This window comes from Agelaius tricolor, unplaced genomic scaffold, assembly GCF_023055355.1.
Source record: "Agelaius tricolor isolate 1412-34295 unplaced genomic scaffold, bAgeTri1.0.p SCAF_31, whole genome shotgun sequence".
NCBI classification, from domain to species: domain Eukaryota; kingdom Metazoa; phylum Chordata; class Aves; order Passeriformes; family Icteridae; genus Agelaius; species Agelaius tricolor.
In genome coordinates this window covers 3,488,784-3,507,639 of record NW_027269291.1, presented here as the reverse complement: position 1 = coordinate 3,507,639, position 18,856 = coordinate 3,488,784, and the positions used below count along the sequence as shown (strand labels likewise).

The following is an 18,856-nucleotide window of genomic DNA, read 5'->3' as shown; positions in this document are numbered from 1 at the left end:
CCAGAGAGGCTCTGGCTGCTCCATCCCTGGCAGTGCCCAAGGCCAGGTTGGACAGGACTTGAGCAGCCTGGAACAAGGGAAGGTGTCCCTGCCATGGCAGGGGTGGGGCTGAGTGAGTTTTAGGGCTCCTTTCAACCCAAAACAGTCTGAGATTCTATGATTCTGTTATTCTATTAAGCGTTTTTAATATTGCTAGTAGAAAACAAAGAATGGTGCATTTGGGGCTGTTCTCATTGACCCTGAGCCTCCCTTCTCTCTCACACCCACTTGCATGTCTCCTTGGGGTCATGGGAAAATAAATTCATTCAAGGATGCGATTCTGCCACTGGGCTTGAAATGTCTCTTCTGAGATGCCATGAAGCACACATTGGAGACACAGCCTCCCACCTGCAGGCAGCTGGAGCAGCCTTTGCTTCATGCAGAGTTGCCCGTGTTGTCAGCTCCTTTTAGCTGTGTCCTGTGAGGAACGGAGGGTGACAACAGCCTGTAGGCAAGATGTCTACACACTGGTGGCTCTTCTGGAGCAGGAACAAATGGCAGAGATATTTCCACCTACCTATCCAGCTTAGTCCATCCATCCATCATCCATCCATCCGTCCATCCATCCATCATCCATCCATCCATCCATCCATCCATCCATCTCTGCATCATCCATCCATCCATCCATCCATCCATCCATCCATCCATCATCCATCCATCCATCCATCCATCCATCATCCATCCATCCATCCATCCATCCATCATCCATCCATCCATCATCCATCCATCCATCCATCCATCATCCATCCATCCATCCATCCATCCATCATCCATCCATCCATCCATCCATCCATCATCCATCCATCCATCCATCATCCATCCATCCATCCATCCATCATCCATCCATCCATCCATCCATCCATCCATCTCTGCATCATCCATCCATCATCCATCCATCCATCATCCATCCATCCATCCATCCATCCATCCATCCATCATCCATCCATCATCCATCCATCCATCATCCATCCATCCATCCATCCATCATCCATCATCCATCCATCCATCCATCATCCATCCATCCATCCATCCATCATCCATCCATCCATCCATCCATCCATCCATCCATCCATCTCTGCATCATCCATCCATCCATCCATCCATCCATCCATCCATCATCCATCCATCCATCCATCCATCCATCCATCCATCCATCCATCATCCATCCATCATCCATCCATCCATCCATCCATCCATCCATCCATCATCCATCCATCATCCATCCATCCATCCATCCATCCATCATCCATCCATCCATCCATCCATCATCCATCCATCATCCATCCATCCATCCATCCATCCATCATCCATCCATCCATCCATCCATCCACCATCCATCCATCCATCCATCCATCCATCCATCATCCATCCATCATCCATCCATCCATCCATCCATCCATCCATCATCCATCCATCCATCCATCCATCCATCCATCCATCATCCATCCATCCATCCATCCATGCATCATCCATCCCTCCATCCATCCTCCTTCCCCCAGCCCCAGTCTGTCACTCACTCACAGAACCATTAAGGTTGGAAAAGACCTCCAGGATTGTTGTATTTGACTGAACACCACCATGAGCTAAATCATGGCACCAAGTTACTTTTTGGGCACTTCCAGGAGTGGTGTCTCCCTTGCTTCACTAAGCAACCACAGCTCTCCTTATCCCTCTGGCCACCAGCTCTATGAAAGTGCCATGTCCTGTGGTTAGGAGAAGAAGAAATGGGTTTTCTGCAAGGAGCCAGCCTGGAAATTTGAGATGTAAGAGTTATTTGCACAGGAAGGCACATCTCTGTGCTTTACTCTTGTCTGACTTAATTTAGCTGTGGATGTTCAGAGTGAGAATGCCTCCACCTGAACTGGCTGTGTTCCAGTGCACAGAAATAAGTGCCAGAATTTGAGTTTGTGTCCTATTTTTACATGTTCAGTACACTTAGGTGTGGCAGCAGATTCTGCTGCCAGAATCTGAGTTTGTGTCCTATTTTACATGTTCAGTACACTTGGGTACTCTTCAATTTGTCCAACCCATCGTGTTAATTATGGCTTTAAAATGCTGGTATATTTTGAATGGCTATAAGAGGCCCCTAAATTATAGATCAGATGGATTGTAAATGTCTAATTATGGTTAAATGAAACCTCACTATCATCTGCTCTAGAAAAGGAATAAAGCTAGCCAGAGAAGAATAAGAAAAAAAGAGATACTTTTGTTCACAGTAATGTAAAAGAAAATGTCAAAATTGTGTTTCACTGTGATCAGCCATTTAACAGATGTATGGTCTTGACTAACTTAATTGACCTTACTTTTAAATTCTTATTTTTATTCTGGTTTTATGTGTAAGCATCAATGATTTAAGTGGAATAGATGTAAACATATGAAATAATTTCATAGAAATCAAACATATTGCCCGTTGAAGGATATCCTATCAGAAATTGTTTAGTTGAAATAACAATCACTAGAGTCTCATAGATTTGTTTATATATCCTGCTTTTACTGACCATCTAGAAACACAAAAGACTCTTGATAGCAGGTCCTGATGTCCTTTACCTTACATCCTGTCCTTTGTTTTACATTCAGGTCCTGATGTCCTTTATTTTACAAATTGGACACCGTGCTCATTCTTGACTTCAGGAAAGGTGCTTAAAAAACCCTTTTCTTTTAAACTGTTTTTTCAGAGCCCCTTTTACCTCCCTGTTTCGGAGGGTGTAAATGAAAGGGTTCAGCATGGGAATAACCACAGTGTAGAAGATGGAGATGATGTTGCTCTTGCTGGGTGAGGATGCAGCTCCAGGCTGAGCGTACATGAAGAACACTGTCCCAAAGAACAAGCAGATTGTTACCATGTGAGAAGAGCAGGTGGAGAAGGCCTTGTGCCTGCTTTCAGCTGAAGGCATTTGGATGATTGTGGCGATGATATAACCATAGGAGACAAAAACCACCAGGGCAGTGCCCACAATTATTGGTCCACACACAGCCAGCATTACGAGCTCATTGACAAGAGTGTCGGAGCAGGAGGTGTGGATCACTGCAGCAACTTCACAGAAGAAGTGATTTATTTCTCTGTGCCCACAGAAGGACAGCCTGAAGGTGAAGCCTGTCTGGATGGTGCAGTTGATGCAGCCTGACAGATAGGAGCCCACCACCATGAGCACACAAAGCCTCCTGCTCATGATGACCTGGTAGAGCAGTGGGTTGCAGACGGCAGTGAAGCGATCGTAAGCCATCACAGCCAGGAAAAAAGCTTCTGTCGTGCCAAAGAGAGAGAAGAAGAACATTTGGGAAGCACAGCCAACGTAGGAAATGCTCCTTCTGCCCAGCAAGAATGCCAGTGCTGCCCTGGGAGTGATGACAGAGGAGTAACAGATGTCCAAGGTGGACAGGTTCTCCAGGAAGAAATACATTGGGCTGTGCAGGTTGGGGTCCATCCTGATGATGAGGATCATGCAGATGTTTCCCACCACAGTGACAAAGTACATTGTGCAGAAGAGAACTGAGAGGAGGACTTGGGATCCTGGGTGGGATTTGAACCCCACCAAAATGAACTCACTTATCCTGGTGTGGTTTTCCATCTTTGCTTTCCAAAAGGAAACAAGGATGCAGTGGATTGCAGATAGTTTGCCTGGAGAAGCAATTGTACAAGAAGACAACAATATATGATATCATTATATATTATATCAAAATATATTATATCAATATATATCTCAATATGTGATATCATTATATATTATATCAAAATATATTATATCAATATATATCTCAATATGTGATATCAATACATATGATATCAATATATATGATATCAATACATATGATATCAATATATATCTCAATATGTGATATCAATATATATATGATATATGAAACATAAGAAATATAAGTTAATAAAATTAATGCTCAGGATAAATTATATGTATTTATTATAATTATTATATAATTATATGTATAATTATATAAAATAATAGAAAATAACATTTTAGTATTTAAAATATTAATATAATGTAAATAATATTTATAACTATAATATTATAAGAATTATTAATTAGATATAATTAATTAAAATAATATAGAAGATATTAACATAATCATTCATATTAGTAATAATTATAAATAACAAATTCATATATATCAATATTTTTATAATAATTATTATTGATATATAATGTAATATATTTTATATAGTATATACCGTTATATATTAATTATATTCTACTTATATTATTATAAAATAATTATTAATTAATAAATTAAATGGGATATGGAAAAAAGTATAAAATTTATTGATATATCATATCTGCAGATTTTTGTCAACTATTACAGGGTAATTTGTCAGCTAATAATCCTGTAATATTATCTTCAGTATAAAGAAACATTCTGCATGCAGCTTATCCAACCTATTTTAATTTAATAAACTTTACAACCAACTAGGAACAGACATTTCATTCTACAGTTGAAGACCTATTTCAGATTTAACTGGCACAAAAAAATTTCACCCTAAGATTGCAACTAACCCACACGATTACTCTCCCCTAAACAAAAGAACCAGGAAAAATGCTACTTCAGATGATGCAAAACAATTGAAAATATGAGACAAGAAATGTTTTAATGTAGATAATTGTTTAAAAAAATTCCAACTCTATTATTTTCTAAAAAGCTGAGTGACAGAAATGGTATTTTATTTGCTTTGCTGTCATTTCCATTAGATCCTTTTTCTTAACCAGCATGTACCTAATCTTTTAAAAGCATTGAATTAATTTTTAACAATTTCTCCAGCTATCCCTCCATGGTCCTTGAAATGCAACCTCACCTCTAGGTACCCTCAGAAGGTATTTAATATATTTAATCCTTTGTTCTATTTAATCCTTTGTTCTTATTTACCCACAAGTCTTAGAAAAGGGAAATAAATTTGGAGAAAGAATTTCTCTTTGCATAACTTTGCTCATCAAATATTTTTGCTACTTTTCCTGGGGATTTTTATGTGCAGAGAGCTCAGGTTTAGGCAGTCAGCTCAAGTATCCAGTCAAAGCCTTTTCAAGCTTGTTGGGATTATTTCACAATCCCTAAAGCTTCCCATATTGTCAAAAGGGAGAAATAGATGTATCCACATTGTGATTCTTCTAGTCTCACCCTGCCTCTTCAAAACAGGGGAAAAACTGTCCCTTAGAAGTAGCTGGTTCTGATAAAAAAATTAATAAAGCCAGCCAGAAGAGAATAAGAAAAAAAGAGATACTTTTGTCCACAATAATGTAAAAGAAAACATCAAAATCCTGTGTCATTGTCATCAGCCATTTAACAGATGTGTGGTCTTGGCTTATGTCATTGACCTGATTTTTAAATTCTTATTTTTGTTCTGGTTGTATGTGTAAGTGTCAATGATTTAAATGTAGTAGGTGTAAACTTATGAAATATAATTTCATAGAAATCAAGCATATTGTCCATTGAAGGATATCCTACATCCTATCCAAAATTGTGTTGAAATAACAATTACTACTGCTTTAAGACAATGCTTTTTTAAAGAGGGTAACAAACACCTCAGCTAAGAAGGAAGATGCTGGAGATACTTTTTAGCCAGTGAAAAAGGAAGATTTTTGATTCACCTGAGAAGTCTCTGGATCTGTCTGCCCCTTGGTTGATCAAACAGAAAGTCTAGAATGCAGACACATTAAAAACTGGCTTCCTGATAATGTCCTTAATTTCCAGAAGAACTAACTGTATACATAAGCCCTGATTACTACATTCTATACAATGAAAAAAAGAGCAAACAGAAACTCTTAATCCAGTTCTGTCACCACAATTAACAAAGCAAAGCTCAGATTTCACACACCACAATACACACATACCTTGCAGTACAGTTATTAAAGCCAGGTTTGGTTTTTTTTGGAATTCAGGTTTCTTGAACACATTGCCAAAAAATACTGAACATTTTTTCTACTCAGCTGATTTTTCTCTTGTAACCAATACATCACTGGCCTTTCCTCTGGCTGCTTCTAAGAGCATTCTCCCTAGCATGTTGCTTATATATACTTTAATAAGTGTACATAAAAAACACCAGGGATTCAGTTTCCAGAGTCCTGGACCTTCACAGCAGACATCTGAAATCTCAAATGAGATATTTTTCCCTTGTGCCATTTTCCTTTGCCTGCAAAATAAGAAAAATATAAGGAATAAAATAACAAACACAAACCATAAAGTGTAAAGCTGTTTCTGTGTGTCTTCTGCCCCTACTTTTTTCTCTGCTTCTTATGCAGAACCCTTCCTGCCCCTTGTAGATTTTTTTTTTTCTGCTAAGCAAAACACTGTGGACCTAATCAAGACCTCATTAACCATTAGAATCTGCTTCCTTGTGTTGTAGTTGAGACAGAGACAACACAAAGCCACACACTCCATTTTCAGAAGGCTTCAAACTGGTTTTATTATAGCTTCAAACTGGTTTTATTATAGCCTGGATGCTTTTTATACATTCTTACAAAGCTCATAAGTTTACACTTTACTCATTGGTCACCAGAGACAAACAAAGTGCTGATTGGAACAGGCAGTTGATGTTTCTCTTATTTATCCTTCTTTCTTTCTTGGTTTCTCTGTCAGTGACCTTGGTAGGAAATTCTTTCAGGGGTAAACATGGATCTTCTTCTCAAGCTGCTCTCTGGCTCACAGAAGTCCCTGTAAAACCTCTTCCAGATTATCAAAATAGAACAGACACCCTTGCCTTCTCCCCAGGCAATAATGCTTCTTTTCTCTGAACAAAAGCAAGTTTTCACACCATGTGTTCTCTTCTCTGCCTCCAGGAGTGCACTCACCTCTGACACTGAGCAGTCTGGTCCAGGTGAGGGCCCAGCCTCTAAGGGAACCCTGCTCTGGGGTGAGCAATCACCCCAGGAAGGGGAAAACATCTCCCAGCTCCTGTTTGGGTATCTCACACACCCAGGACATGGCTGCTTTCCAAAAAGCAAACTCGCATTCTTCTCAGCACTGGAGTGTCACGTTTAGTTACAGCAAACTGTATTCAATTTTCTTTGTTTTGGCATGTGGTTTTAAATAAATCTGCATGAAATAGATGTTTCTATTCTTGATATAACGGCTTCCCAAATGTTGTGACTGACAATTGATCAGTGTCTTCTAAACCCAGACTATCTCACATTTGCATACATTCCTATCAGTATATCTTATCTGCAGGCAGAGAGTGAGATTAACAGAAAAGTTTCTCAAAAGCTGAGATTGGACTTAGTTTTACCTTCTTCACTTGTGGGTAGTGACTTATTTGCAGTACTTTAAAGGTACTTGACTTTCTGAAAGTGTTTATTAGGAAAACTTCCAGAAATAAGCCTAGATGCAAGAGGGAACTTGCTTTCTCAAAAGGTTTGTGTCAGACTTTTCTGTATTCTCTCCTTCCCTAAGGAACCCCTGTTGAATAGGTTATGAATTATTTGTTTCAGGTTATCTAAGAATATTATTAATAGTTTACATAAAGCCCATAATAATTGGATGGTAATCCTCTTCACAGTGTATTTGAAGGATTTCCCTGACATTATCTCAAAACAATCACTTCAGATCAGTGCTTTAAAACCAGTCAATGTGTGTAGAGAAATCACTGCATTCAAGGAACTTCAAACCTTGCAAAATTTCAATTAAAAACTCATGAAGGAGTTGTGGAGCTGAGACAGAGGCCAAGTGACAATGCAGCTGTAGCATGTGAATATTCACATTATACCTTCTCTAATGCCATATTAGAAACATTTTCCTCTTCAGAGGATCCTTTTATCCTACACCAGGAATCTAAGAACGTTACAATTCTCCATCCTTATCTGCTGCCTATTTCTCTCAAGGGATAATCACAAAATCTTGGACTAAATAAATCACATCTAGCTGATTTTCACATGCATTTTACAGTGTTTTCTGGACTCTATTCTATCTAGAGCAAACAAATCTGGGCTTTATTTTCCAGCATTTCCAAACACCTTTAAAAACAGAGCAGTCATTCAGCTGGAGACTTTTAAGAAAGGGTGACAGCATAGATTCTTAGGGGGAAAACAAGCAAAAAAACCCCAAACCCACCCATCTCATGTCAAAACCATAGTATATACATAAATATATCAAGGTTTAGTTCAAGAAATATGAGCAGTGGTTGCATGAATTAAAGTTTGGACCTCCTGACTTCATCTCCTCAGTGCTCCCAGGGGATCTTCATGAGCAAAGCCCCTTCTGTGGGACTCTCCAGTTGATTTCTTTGGTGTCTCTTCTGCAAGTAAAAGTCTTCCTCATGGCAACCCTGACTTCCTTGTTTCTAAGGCAATATATGAGAGGGTTCAGAAGTGGCACAACCACCGTGTACAGGACTGACACCAGCTTGTTGGCACGGTAGGTGTACATGAGCTTGGGGTGGGCGTAGGTGAAAAGAGTGGTGGAGTAGAACAAAATCACCACGGCCAGGTGGGAGCTGCAGGTGGAAAAAGCCTTTTGCCTCCCCTGGGAAGAAGGAATCTTCAGCACAGTGATCAGGATGCAGATGTAGGAGGCCAGCACAGCGCACAGAGGCAGCATGATGACCAGCAGAGCCAAGGTGAAGTCCACGAGCTCGGCCAAAGAGGAATCGCTGCAGGAGATGTTCAGGAGGGGGGAAATGTCGCAGAAATAATGATGGATTTTGTCCACATCACAGAACGAGAGCCTGGCTATAAAGCTCAGCTTGATGGAGGAGGTGGTCAAACCACACATCCAACAGGCAGCCACCAGCTGGGCACAGAGCTTGTGGCTCATGAAGAGGGGGTACCTGAGGGGTTTGCAGATGGCCACAAGGCGGTCGTAGGCCATCGCGGCCAGCAGAACATACTCAGTGCAAACAAGAGTCACAAAGAAATGCAGCTGTGCCATGCAGCCCTGGAATGAAATCCTTTTGTCACGAGACAGGACATCTGTGATCATCTTTGGCTCAATGACAGAGACATAGCAGATCTCTAAGAAAGACAGATTCCCTAGGAAGAAATACATGGGTTTTTGCAGGCTGTGGTTATTTCGGATGGCGAGAATGATAAGGAAGTTTTCCAACACAGTTAATAAATAAGCCAGAAGTAAAGCAGAGAAGAGAAGCAGCTGCAGTTCACCAGTGGCTGGAAAACCCAGGAGAATGAAATACAGGACTTTGGTTTCATTCCTCCCACCCATTCTGCAGAAGAAAGATGAACCTTATCCACCTGCAATAAATTGATACACCTGACTACCAGGCTTAAATTCATAGCCATAAGTTACACCACCACTTAAAGACTCTGTAAAACCTCAGTCATATTTTTTTGCTGGGTTTTTAGAAATGAACTTTGTGAAATTTATCTGCTCAATTCAGAATGTTTCATTTTAAAAATTAAAGCATCCTTTTTAATTTACATTTCATTGAGATAAATATACATTACAGAACTTTGTGAAATTTATGTGCTCAATTCAGAATGTTTCAATTTAAAAATTAAAGCATGCTTTTAAATTTACATTTCATGGAGATAAATATACATTACAAATTTACATTTCATGGAGATAAATATACATTACAAATCTCACCTTAGACAAATAATGACTGATGCTAATATATTTTTCATACAGTATAAAGAAGTGACAGGTCATGAGCTTATAGACAGACATTCACATTTCCAATGCTTTAGTTTCTACATCTAAACATTTCTAAAGTTATATTTTATATTTTCCAGGAACTCTAGGAGAAGTGTGAAGCACCATAAGGCTATATTCATTTTTAAAATAAAAAACCTCTCCAAACACACCTGAAGGAGCCCACTAGAGGTTTCTATATCTGGCTCTGAGCACACTTACATCTACACAAACCTATTGAGATGGTACACAGAGATCTCAGATACAGCATAAGTGCAAGCAAATTCCAATTCTAGGTCTGGTTTCTTTGCAGCTAACTCAAATTAATCCTTCAAAAATAAGAGTGGCTCAGCCTGTGCTGCTAAAAACAAAACTGTCCTCAACCTTCTGTAGTGGGAATCCAGTGGTCCTGCAGAATGTGATCAGTAGGGTACAGCTGGATGTGGACTGATATGTCAGTGCTGTGATTTCTACCAGCACAGAGAAATCAACTCTTTATTTACCTGTGGTGTCTCAGGAGGTCTGATTCAGAAATTGTAGTAGCCTCCCAATGGAAGCAATCACAGAAAGAGGAGGGGTGTTATTGTTTCCTCTGTGATTCCATGCAGGGCAGAAGAAACTCTGAAGGTTTTTTTTCCTGAGACACTGAACAATGAAAGAATAGCAGCTGTTGTCTGCTCATTTTTATAGGGCAGAGGAAAGTAAAAACACACCCTGAGGCAGAGGATATGGCAGTCTCTTACCAAAACGTAACCTAGAAAAATATTTTAGTGCCCTAATCTAAATCAGTGACCTTAACTGATAATCACATTTGGAGTGAGTGATTTTGGATAAGTGTAGTTTCACCCACACTGGAGTTATGTGTACAATCTTCAGAGGCACAAATAGCCAAGCTATGCATTTTCTGAATTTTATAATACACTGCAAATATGTTCAGAGCAAAAGGAGGATCAGAGTTAACATTGATCTGTCCCCTGATGAGGTCAGCTGCCTCCCAAACAGAGCTGAGGAGCTGCTGCAGGACTCTGTAGCATGAAGAGTACAAAACCTGATGTGGTCCCCTCCATGCTGCCAGGGGGGAGCAGCTGTTTGTAAAACCTCCCTCCACTTGGTCTCATATTAATTAGATATCTTCCTTAAGCCAGAACCATGACTAAAATTGCATTCATACAGTGAGAATATTGGGAGTTTAACATCTAGGAGAGCTGGAATTACAGCAGTTATTTGGCTGTTGGGGCATAGTTTGATTTATTTTGCAAATATGTAAGAATCTAGTGACATTTGACATACCCTATGGTGTGCTGCTGAATTCTAACTTCTGGCCAAAGCCACATGCTCAGGAATGTAAGGGCATCTCATGAAGACAACTTTAAAATAATGTCAGTGCATGGAGAAGGGAGAGTAGTGTTAGTTCTTACCTCATTTCTGTTAGGCTGCTGAGGGTCCAGCTACCATGGACCAATTTTGGGATCTGTAATTCCTGGAAATCTGTAATTCCTGGAATTTCCCTGCAATTCAAGGAAAATGTGGATGAACTAGAGAGGTGCTTACCAAGGCCTGCTAGGATATGAAGATATGACTCAGGGTATATGAAGCATGAAAAGAAGTTATTGGGTTTGCTCAGTATGGGGTTTTGGAGGCTGTGCTGTGTTCTAACAGTGACAAGCTATAAAAGGGGATAAAAACAATGATTTGCAACTCAGTAGCTGCTATTTAGGCCATTAGATGTGAGGTCAGAGCAGTGCTTAAACAGCTTCTCTGAGAGATTTTAGTACCTCTGACATTTTCAGCTCTCAGCTAGACCAAGGCACAGCTGATGTAACAGAGACATGGGCAGAGTTATGCTATAAAAATATAAATTATAAATATATTCACATGTGGAATAGCGCACCCAGCTCTTGGCTCCCCAGTGAAGAGTGACGTGGATCATGTGCAGAGCATCCATTCCCTGGATAGAACTGAACACATTGCTTAATGTTGAAATCTGCTCTGTGGGTACCTACAGCCAAATTCACTTCCCTAAACATCCATTTCTGTTGGATGCCACAGACTTTTCCATTTAACATCCAGATCAAAGAATCATACAAAAACTTGGGTTGGAAAAACAGCTTTAATTCCAGAATATTTTAACTGACTCTGCTGTCACAAACATATTTCAGGGTGGTCAGGTTTTTCAGGGACTTGTCAAGTCAAGCTTTGCAAAGCTCAGAGATTCCATGACCTTTCTGGGACTGTGTTGTGGTGCTTCATCACTCTATCTTATCTAAATTTAATTGGTTGGAACAAGTTCCTGTTGCTTTTGTCTTTTCAGTCATGCCCAATTAAGAATTGCCTCTACCTCCTCTCTAACCCTCTCCAGGTGGTGGCAGACTGCAGCTAAAAACCTCCTCAACGTGGTCTTTTCCAGACTTAAAATACTGCTCCCATCTGTCTCTCTTTGTGTGCTCCCACCCTTCTGTCATTTGGTAACTCTCTGCTGGAATGTCCATTTTGTCCTTCTCCTAGTGGGAAGTGCCAAACTGGACACAATAATGTTGATGTAGTCCTGGGTAACAAACAGAGCCCAGGATCATTTACCATCAGGCCTGCTGGTGCAAGATTTTGTGTCTGTGTGTTAAATTACCTTCACATTCTTCCTGACCCTCTCCTTTGAATGTTCCTTTAGGAAAGATCTGTGTTTAGGCTACTGATTGTTCTCTCAGTGCTTGTATCTCCTTAAGTAATGTAGAAGGACCACAGGAAAACAACATTTAAAAATCAGGAGGCTCATTTAGCATTTAAAATGGAAATTGAATGGTGCAAATTAACCCTCTTCCTCAAAAGTAAATGTTTGGTTTCTGAATCTGAGCTACTTCCCAAAGTTTTATTTGAAGTTAATGAAGAAACTTCTCAGTGGTGGTTCATGGTCTCCTATCACAGCTATCTAAAATGACTGGTTTTATCTGAATTACTGAAATTCCCATCCTCGTTCCCGTGAAGAAAGTTGACATAACTATTTATTTGGTGTCTCAAGTTCTTGAATCCTAGTTTCATATTCAGTTGAATCAAGGTCAGAATGCAATTTATTCTTTGATGCATACCCAAAAAATACATTCAGAGAAGACAATTATGTTTATTGCCTTTTCCACTCCTCGGGAATGATGAGTGATGTGTTCAGTTAGAAAAACCATTTACATTCACATAGATTCAGAGATTTTAGCTGAACATGCAGATTAACTCCAATAACCAGTAACTGGAGAATCCCAATAACCCTTTCTGTCAAAGTAAAAATCTTATTAGGTTTTCATAGGATTCAGACACATTCAGCTGGAAGATCATCCCCCAAGCATTCATTAGTGATCAGAGGCAGAAACTCTGGAGAGAGCAGTCCTGCTACACAAGACCTTCAGTAAAGTGTCCTTCACCTCCTGGTTCCTCAGGCAGTAAATGCATGGGTTTAGCATTGGGGTGACAATGGTGTAAATGATGGAAACCAGCTTGTTGAGATCCCTGGAGCCTGCGCTCCTGGGCCTCGCGTACATGAACAGAGTGGCTGAGAAGAAAATGATGACCACAGCCAGGTGAGAAGCACATGTGGAGAAGGCTTTCTTCCTGTTCTGAGCCTTGGGGATGAGCAAAACAGTTCTGATTATGCAGGTGTAAGAAACGATGATGACAGAGAGGGGGATCAACAGAGTAAACAAGGCCGAGATGAAATCCACCGTCTCGGCAAGGCGCCGCTGGGCGCACGAGAGGTTGAGCAGCGGGCTGATGTCACAGAAGAAGTGGTTGATGACCCCAGAGCCACAGAAGGAGAGCTGGGAAATGAAGGAGACCTTGAGCACAGCTATGAGGAAGCCGAGCAGCCAGGAGGCCGTGGCCAGCTGCAGGCAGGCCCTGTGGCCCATGGCGAGGGCGTAGTGCAGCGGGGCGCAGATGGCCACGTAGCGGTCGTAGGCCATGGCAGCCAGCAGGACACACTCAGTGCACACCAGGGCGATGAAAAAGTACAGCTGGGCCATGCAGCTCGTGAGGGAAATGTTCTTGTTCCTCACCACCAAGGTGAGCAGCAGCTTGGGAACGGTGACTGAGATGTAGCAGGCCTCAAGGAAAGCGAGGTGGCCCAGGAAAAAGTACATGGGCTTGTGGAGCTGGGGGTGGGTGATGATCAGAGTGATGATGACCATGTTCTCGGTGACAGTCAGCAAATACACAGCCAGGAAAATGACAAACAGCACAGCCTGCAGCTCTCTGCTGGTGGGGAATCCCAGGAGGATGAACTCATGGATGTGGGTATCATTTTCTTGTGCCATGATGACCTTGAAGACATGGAATGTTGTAGTATTTACATTTTCTAAGAAATCCCTTTGCTCAGCATTTTTCTCCTGAGAAGCTGAGAAGCCTCAGAGAAAAAGGAAAACAATTATTATTTTATCTGCTTCTCCTGTGTTTTGCTCATCTGGAATGTGTTTGGAAATTGTTTACTCACAGGTGATTGTTTCATTGGATTCTGGTGTGAGTTGTTTTGACTCATTGGCCAATCAGTGCCAAGCTGTGTCGAGACTCTAAAAAGAATGATGAGTTTTCATTATTATCTTTTTAGCATTTGGTAAGTATACTTTCTGTATAATATAATATAATATAATATAATATAATATAATATAATATGATATGATATGATATGATATGATATGATATGATATGATATGATATGATATGATATGATATGATATAATATAATATAATATAATATAATATAATATAATATAATATAATATAATATAATATAATATAATATAATATAATATAATATAATATAATATAAGCCTTCTGAGAACATGGACTCAGATTCATCATTCCTCCCTGCCACGAAAATCCCTGCAAATACAGTAGAATGTATGAGGAGCAAAAAGGAAAGAAATAGGGGAACATTTTGTATTATCTCCCCCAAGCATCCTCTTCACACCTGACTTTCAAATATACAGTTTAACTAGACATTCCACACCAGTTATTTCATTGACATTCCTTATTATTTAACCATTCCTTATAATTTAACTTCTGATTTTTTTTTTTTTTTTTTTTGTGGCCTACAGCAGGATTGGTGATTCAGATCCTGCCTCCAAGAAAATATTTGGGCTTCACTGATTTCTTCACAGACCTTATCTTCACTTAAAACACAGTCAGAGGGGAAGAGACAACATCATTAAATGTGTATTTGATCTCAGTTTGAGCTACCCCCCAGACAAGCACAGTCCTGCACTCATGCACAGCAAACTTGGCTTGAGCTGTTTCACATCTCCCTTGCTCCTGAATATTTGCAGAAGAAAATAAATGTTTGTTCTCCCACACAGAGCACTTTCAATAAGTTTGCTAGGGTTAAGGGATTTATGGATTTGGGGTTTTCTTTTGAAATTGGGAAGGACCTGTGCAGCTGAAAGTTTCTCTCATTTTCAATGGATTGACTAAAATAGGCCACTTCTCCCCCAGATAACAGTTTTTACATAGTTTTAGACTACAATAATTAAAGTAGCCATCCATCATTTTTCTTTTGCATTTATTGATAGAATTAATCCTAATTTTTCACAAAATACCTGAAGTTTGATGTTTATGCCTCTTATTTCCGCTTCTTAGGGAAGATTTCAAACAACTTTTTTTTATCTATTCCTGCACATTCCTATCCAATACTCAACTGACTTTCTTGAATGATATTCAGTATTTGTTATTCACAAAATATTTTTCATATAAAACATTAAGAGAAAAAAATCCATTTATGTCCTGAAGAGAAGGAAATATATATTTTTGTGATATCATTATTCATTTGTCTTTGGGTTTCAAAATATTTATTTCAAATTAGGATTTTTCCCTTTCATATGGATAATCTGTGTAGAATCAATCTGATTACATAATTACTTATTTCATTACGAGTGCATCACTGCTTCCAGATAATAAAGTGACAGAATACTAAATACAATTTCATTTTTAAGGGTGGCTTTCACATCTCCCAGCCTTCCATGAGATTTAAGCTGTGGTAAATTCTGACAGGAAAGGCAGGTAACTCATTTTCCAGTGTAGCCAGTAGAGATTCAAGCAATACAAGGGAAAACCCTAGTTTAAGTGATTTAGCATGCTGTACAATACAAACCATAACTGAAAAGTGCCTGAAGCAAAAGGATATCAAAAAGAGAAAAGAAAAATTATAGTTCCCCATTCTATTATAGGCTTTAAAAATTCCAGATCTACTTTAAAGTACCTTAGAATATTGACTGGCACTAATTTGATTTTAAATTAAAATAATTTAAAGTGTCAGAATTGACTGACACTACTTTTAATTTTAAAAGGGTGATTAACTGGAGCATTTCAGGTTCCTGCCCTCAACTAACAGAATCACTCTCTGGTGGCACAGAAAGAAAATTTCCATGTTTCAAGAATGAACCTTTTCAATGTAAAAATAATGATGATTTTTTTACATTCTAGTCCACTGAAAGTAGAATAGAAATGCCTTTTTTACCACATAAACATGCTCAGAAGCACTGCTATTGCATAGAAAACACAGAGACAGAGTGAGGGAAAGGTTAGATTTAACTTATACTCTCAACAGAGGTTGTAAGATTTTTAAAAGCACATAAAGTACAATAAGAAATTTCCATATTTCTGGTCTTTTATTCTGTTAAATCCAGCTCTGCTTTCCTTTCCAAGCAATCCCTCTCTCTTCTCTCTCACACTTTAACAAACATGCCCATGTTTCTCTTGAAAAGTGCTCACAGCATCCCAGAATCACAGAATCAGAGAATCCTAGAGGGTTTTGGGTTGGAATAATTTTAGAGCCCATCCCAACCCACCCCTGCCATGGCAGGGACACCTTCCACTATCCCAGGCTGCTCCAAGCCCCGTCCAACCTGACCTTGGGCACTGCCAGGGATCCAGGGGCAGCCCCAGCTGCTCTGGGCACCTGTGCCAGGGCCTGCCCACCCTGCCAGGGAAGAATTTCATTCTATTTCTAATCTAAACTTATTCCTTTTCAGTTTGAAGCCATTCCCCCTTGTCCTGCTCCAATTCCTGATAAAAACTGGGGATGCCATTTCCAAGACACTCACAACTTACCTTGGAATTCTTAGAGCTCAGGTGAGATCAGATGAGAAGAAACACCTCTAACAAACCTAAAGAAAAAGAAATTAAAGGCTTTTTGTCTAACAAGAGATCATATCTATGTTTTTCTCTCCTCCATTTAGCTAAACCTTACCCCTGTGCTGTTCTGCTTCTCTCCAGTGGCTGGAAGCTGCTTTGTTGGTGGCTGCTTTGTTAGAAGCAGAGAGCACAAACAGTTCCTGCAGGCTTTTGTCACTTCAGCTGAGCAGGAGATTTCCCAGGATGCTAAAATATCTCCCAGTACATTATCCTTCAAAGCCCCAGAGAGCTGGGAACAGAATTAGAGGGAACAATTTCCCCTCTTTTTTCTAAACCTCATGGAAGGTGTTGCTCTGCTGCTGTTGGTTGTTTGCTTGTTAATTTTTTATGTGCTAACTATTGTAGCACTATTCATATTTTTTTCTCCCTTCTCCCAAGCCACTGCTGTCTGTGTGACAAGGCATCAGAGCAGAGCTCAGGACATTTGTACCTTGCTGGTGGCTCATGATGGAGAGCTCTGACCAAACTCTTCACTTATCAGTGCTTTAGTTTCTCCATACATTAAATTGTGGAAGAGGTTTTACAGCAACTTCTGTGAGCCAGAGAGCAGCTGGATCAGAGGATCCACATTTACCCCTGAAAGAATTTCCTACCAAGGTTGCTGACACAGAAACCAAGAAAGAAAGAAGGAGAAATAAGAGAAACTTCAACTGCCTGTTCTAAACCTCATGGAAGGTGTTGCTCTGCTGCTGTTGGTTGTTTGCTTGTTAATTTTTTTATGTGCTAACTATTGTAGCACTATTCATATTTTTTTTCTCCCTTCTCCCAAGCCACTGCTGTCTGTGTGACAAGGCATCAGAGCAGAATTCAGGACATTTGTACCTTACTGGTGGCTCATGATGGGGAGCTCTGACCAAACTCTTCACTTATCAGTGCTTTAGTTTCTCCATACATTAAATTGTGGAAGAGGTTTTACAGCAACTTCTGTGAGCCAGAGAGCAGCTGGATCAGAGGATCCACGTTTACCCCTGAAAGAATTTCCTACCAAGATCACTGACACAGAAACCAAGAAAGAAAGAAGGAGAAATAAGAGAAACTTCAACTGCCTGTTCTAAACCTCATGGAAGGTGTTGCTCTGCTGCTGTTGGTTGTTTGTTAATTTTTTTATGTGCTAACTATTGTAGAACTATTCTTTTTTTTTTTTCTCCCTTCTCCCAAGTCAGTGCTGTCTGTGTGACAAGGCATCAGAGCAGAATTCAGGATATTTGTACTTTCCTGGTGGCTCATGATGGGGAGCTCTGACCAGTCAAATTCTTCACTCATCAATTCTTTAGTTTCTCTGTACATAAAATTGTGGAAGAGGTTTTACAGCAACTTCTGTGAGCCAGAGAGCAGCTGGATCAGAGGATCCATGTTTACCCCTGAAAGAATTTCCTACCAAGGTTGCTGACACAGAAACCAAGAAAGAAAGAAGGATAAATAAGAGAAACATCAACTGCCTGTTCCAATGAGCACTTTGTTTGTCTCTGGTGACCAATGAGTAAAGTGTAAACTTATGAGCTTTGTAAGAATGTATAAAAAGCATCCAGGCTATAATAAAAACAGTTTGAAACCTTCTGAAAATGGAGTGTGTTGCTTTGTGTTGTCTCTGTCTCAACTATGAAATTAAATTATTATTGCACTGGTGTTGACTATTACTTGAGGTTCCACAGAGACAGTAGTACTCAAGAATTAAGTAGCAATAATATTTTAGGTGTGAAAGCCATCATTCAGAGGGGAAATCCAACTCCTTGAACATGCCTCCAGCTTAGAGTGAGATACAGCCCAGAGAGAAGACACCCAAACATTCAATAAACACATATATTCAATCAATAAAACCACTTTTCATCCCCTTAATTTTGTCTTTTAGGTAACCCACAAATGTTTCAGTGTCAGAGAATAACTGCCTGCTGCAGGTTTCTTGTTGTTTCCCCATTGCTCAGGTGACAGCACTCCCACAAAAGGTGAGGATTTGGGTGGAGGTTCCTGCTGGCCTCGAGCCCAGGGCTGACACACACAGGAGGATCTGGGAGCTGGTTCTGGTTCAGCAGGGCTGGGAGCAGCAGAGAACAGCAGCTGCTGGGGTGTG

At 39.9% G+C, this 18,856-nt stretch overlaps 3 protein-coding genes across 3 annotated transcripts; all 3 read right to left on the bottom strand.

The window, feature by feature from the left end:
- Window positions 1-2,666: 2,666 nt before the first annotated feature.
- On the bottom strand, window positions 2,667-3,611 carry LOC139601541 (olfactory receptor 9S13-like). Its single transcript, XM_071450668.1, has one exon. It carries the CDS (start codon window positions 3,606-3,608, stop codon window positions 2,667-2,669), a length of 942 nt encoding a protein of 313 aa, XP_071306769.1. The 5' UTR covers window positions 3,609-3,611.
- Window positions 3,612-5,629: 2,018 nt separating this feature from the next.
- On the bottom strand, window positions 5,630-9,195 carry LOC139601540 (olfactory receptor 6Y1-like). Its single transcript, XM_071450667.1, has 3 exons — window positions 8,282-9,195; window positions 6,262-6,311; window positions 5,630-5,682 (listed from the first exon to the last, which is right to left on the bottom strand). Exons 1-3 carry the CDS (start codon window positions 9,193-9,195, stop codon window positions 5,630-5,632), a joined length of 1,017 nt encoding a protein of 338 aa, XP_071306768.1.
- A 2,574-nt stretch (window positions 9,196-11,769) lies between these two features.
- LOC139601687 (olfactory receptor 6B1-like) lies at window positions 11,770-16,941 on the bottom strand. Its single transcript, XM_071450875.1, has 3 exons — window positions 16,844-16,941; window positions 14,093-14,168; window positions 11,770-14,005 (listed from the first exon to the last, which is right to left on the bottom strand). Exon 3 carries the CDS (start codon window positions 13,914-13,916, stop codon window positions 12,957-12,959), a length of 960 nt encoding a protein of 319 aa, XP_071306976.1. The 5' UTR covers window positions 13,917-14,005; window positions 14,093-14,168; window positions 16,844-16,941; the 3' UTR covers window positions 11,770-12,956.
- Window positions 16,942-18,856: the final 1,915 nt, after the last annotated feature.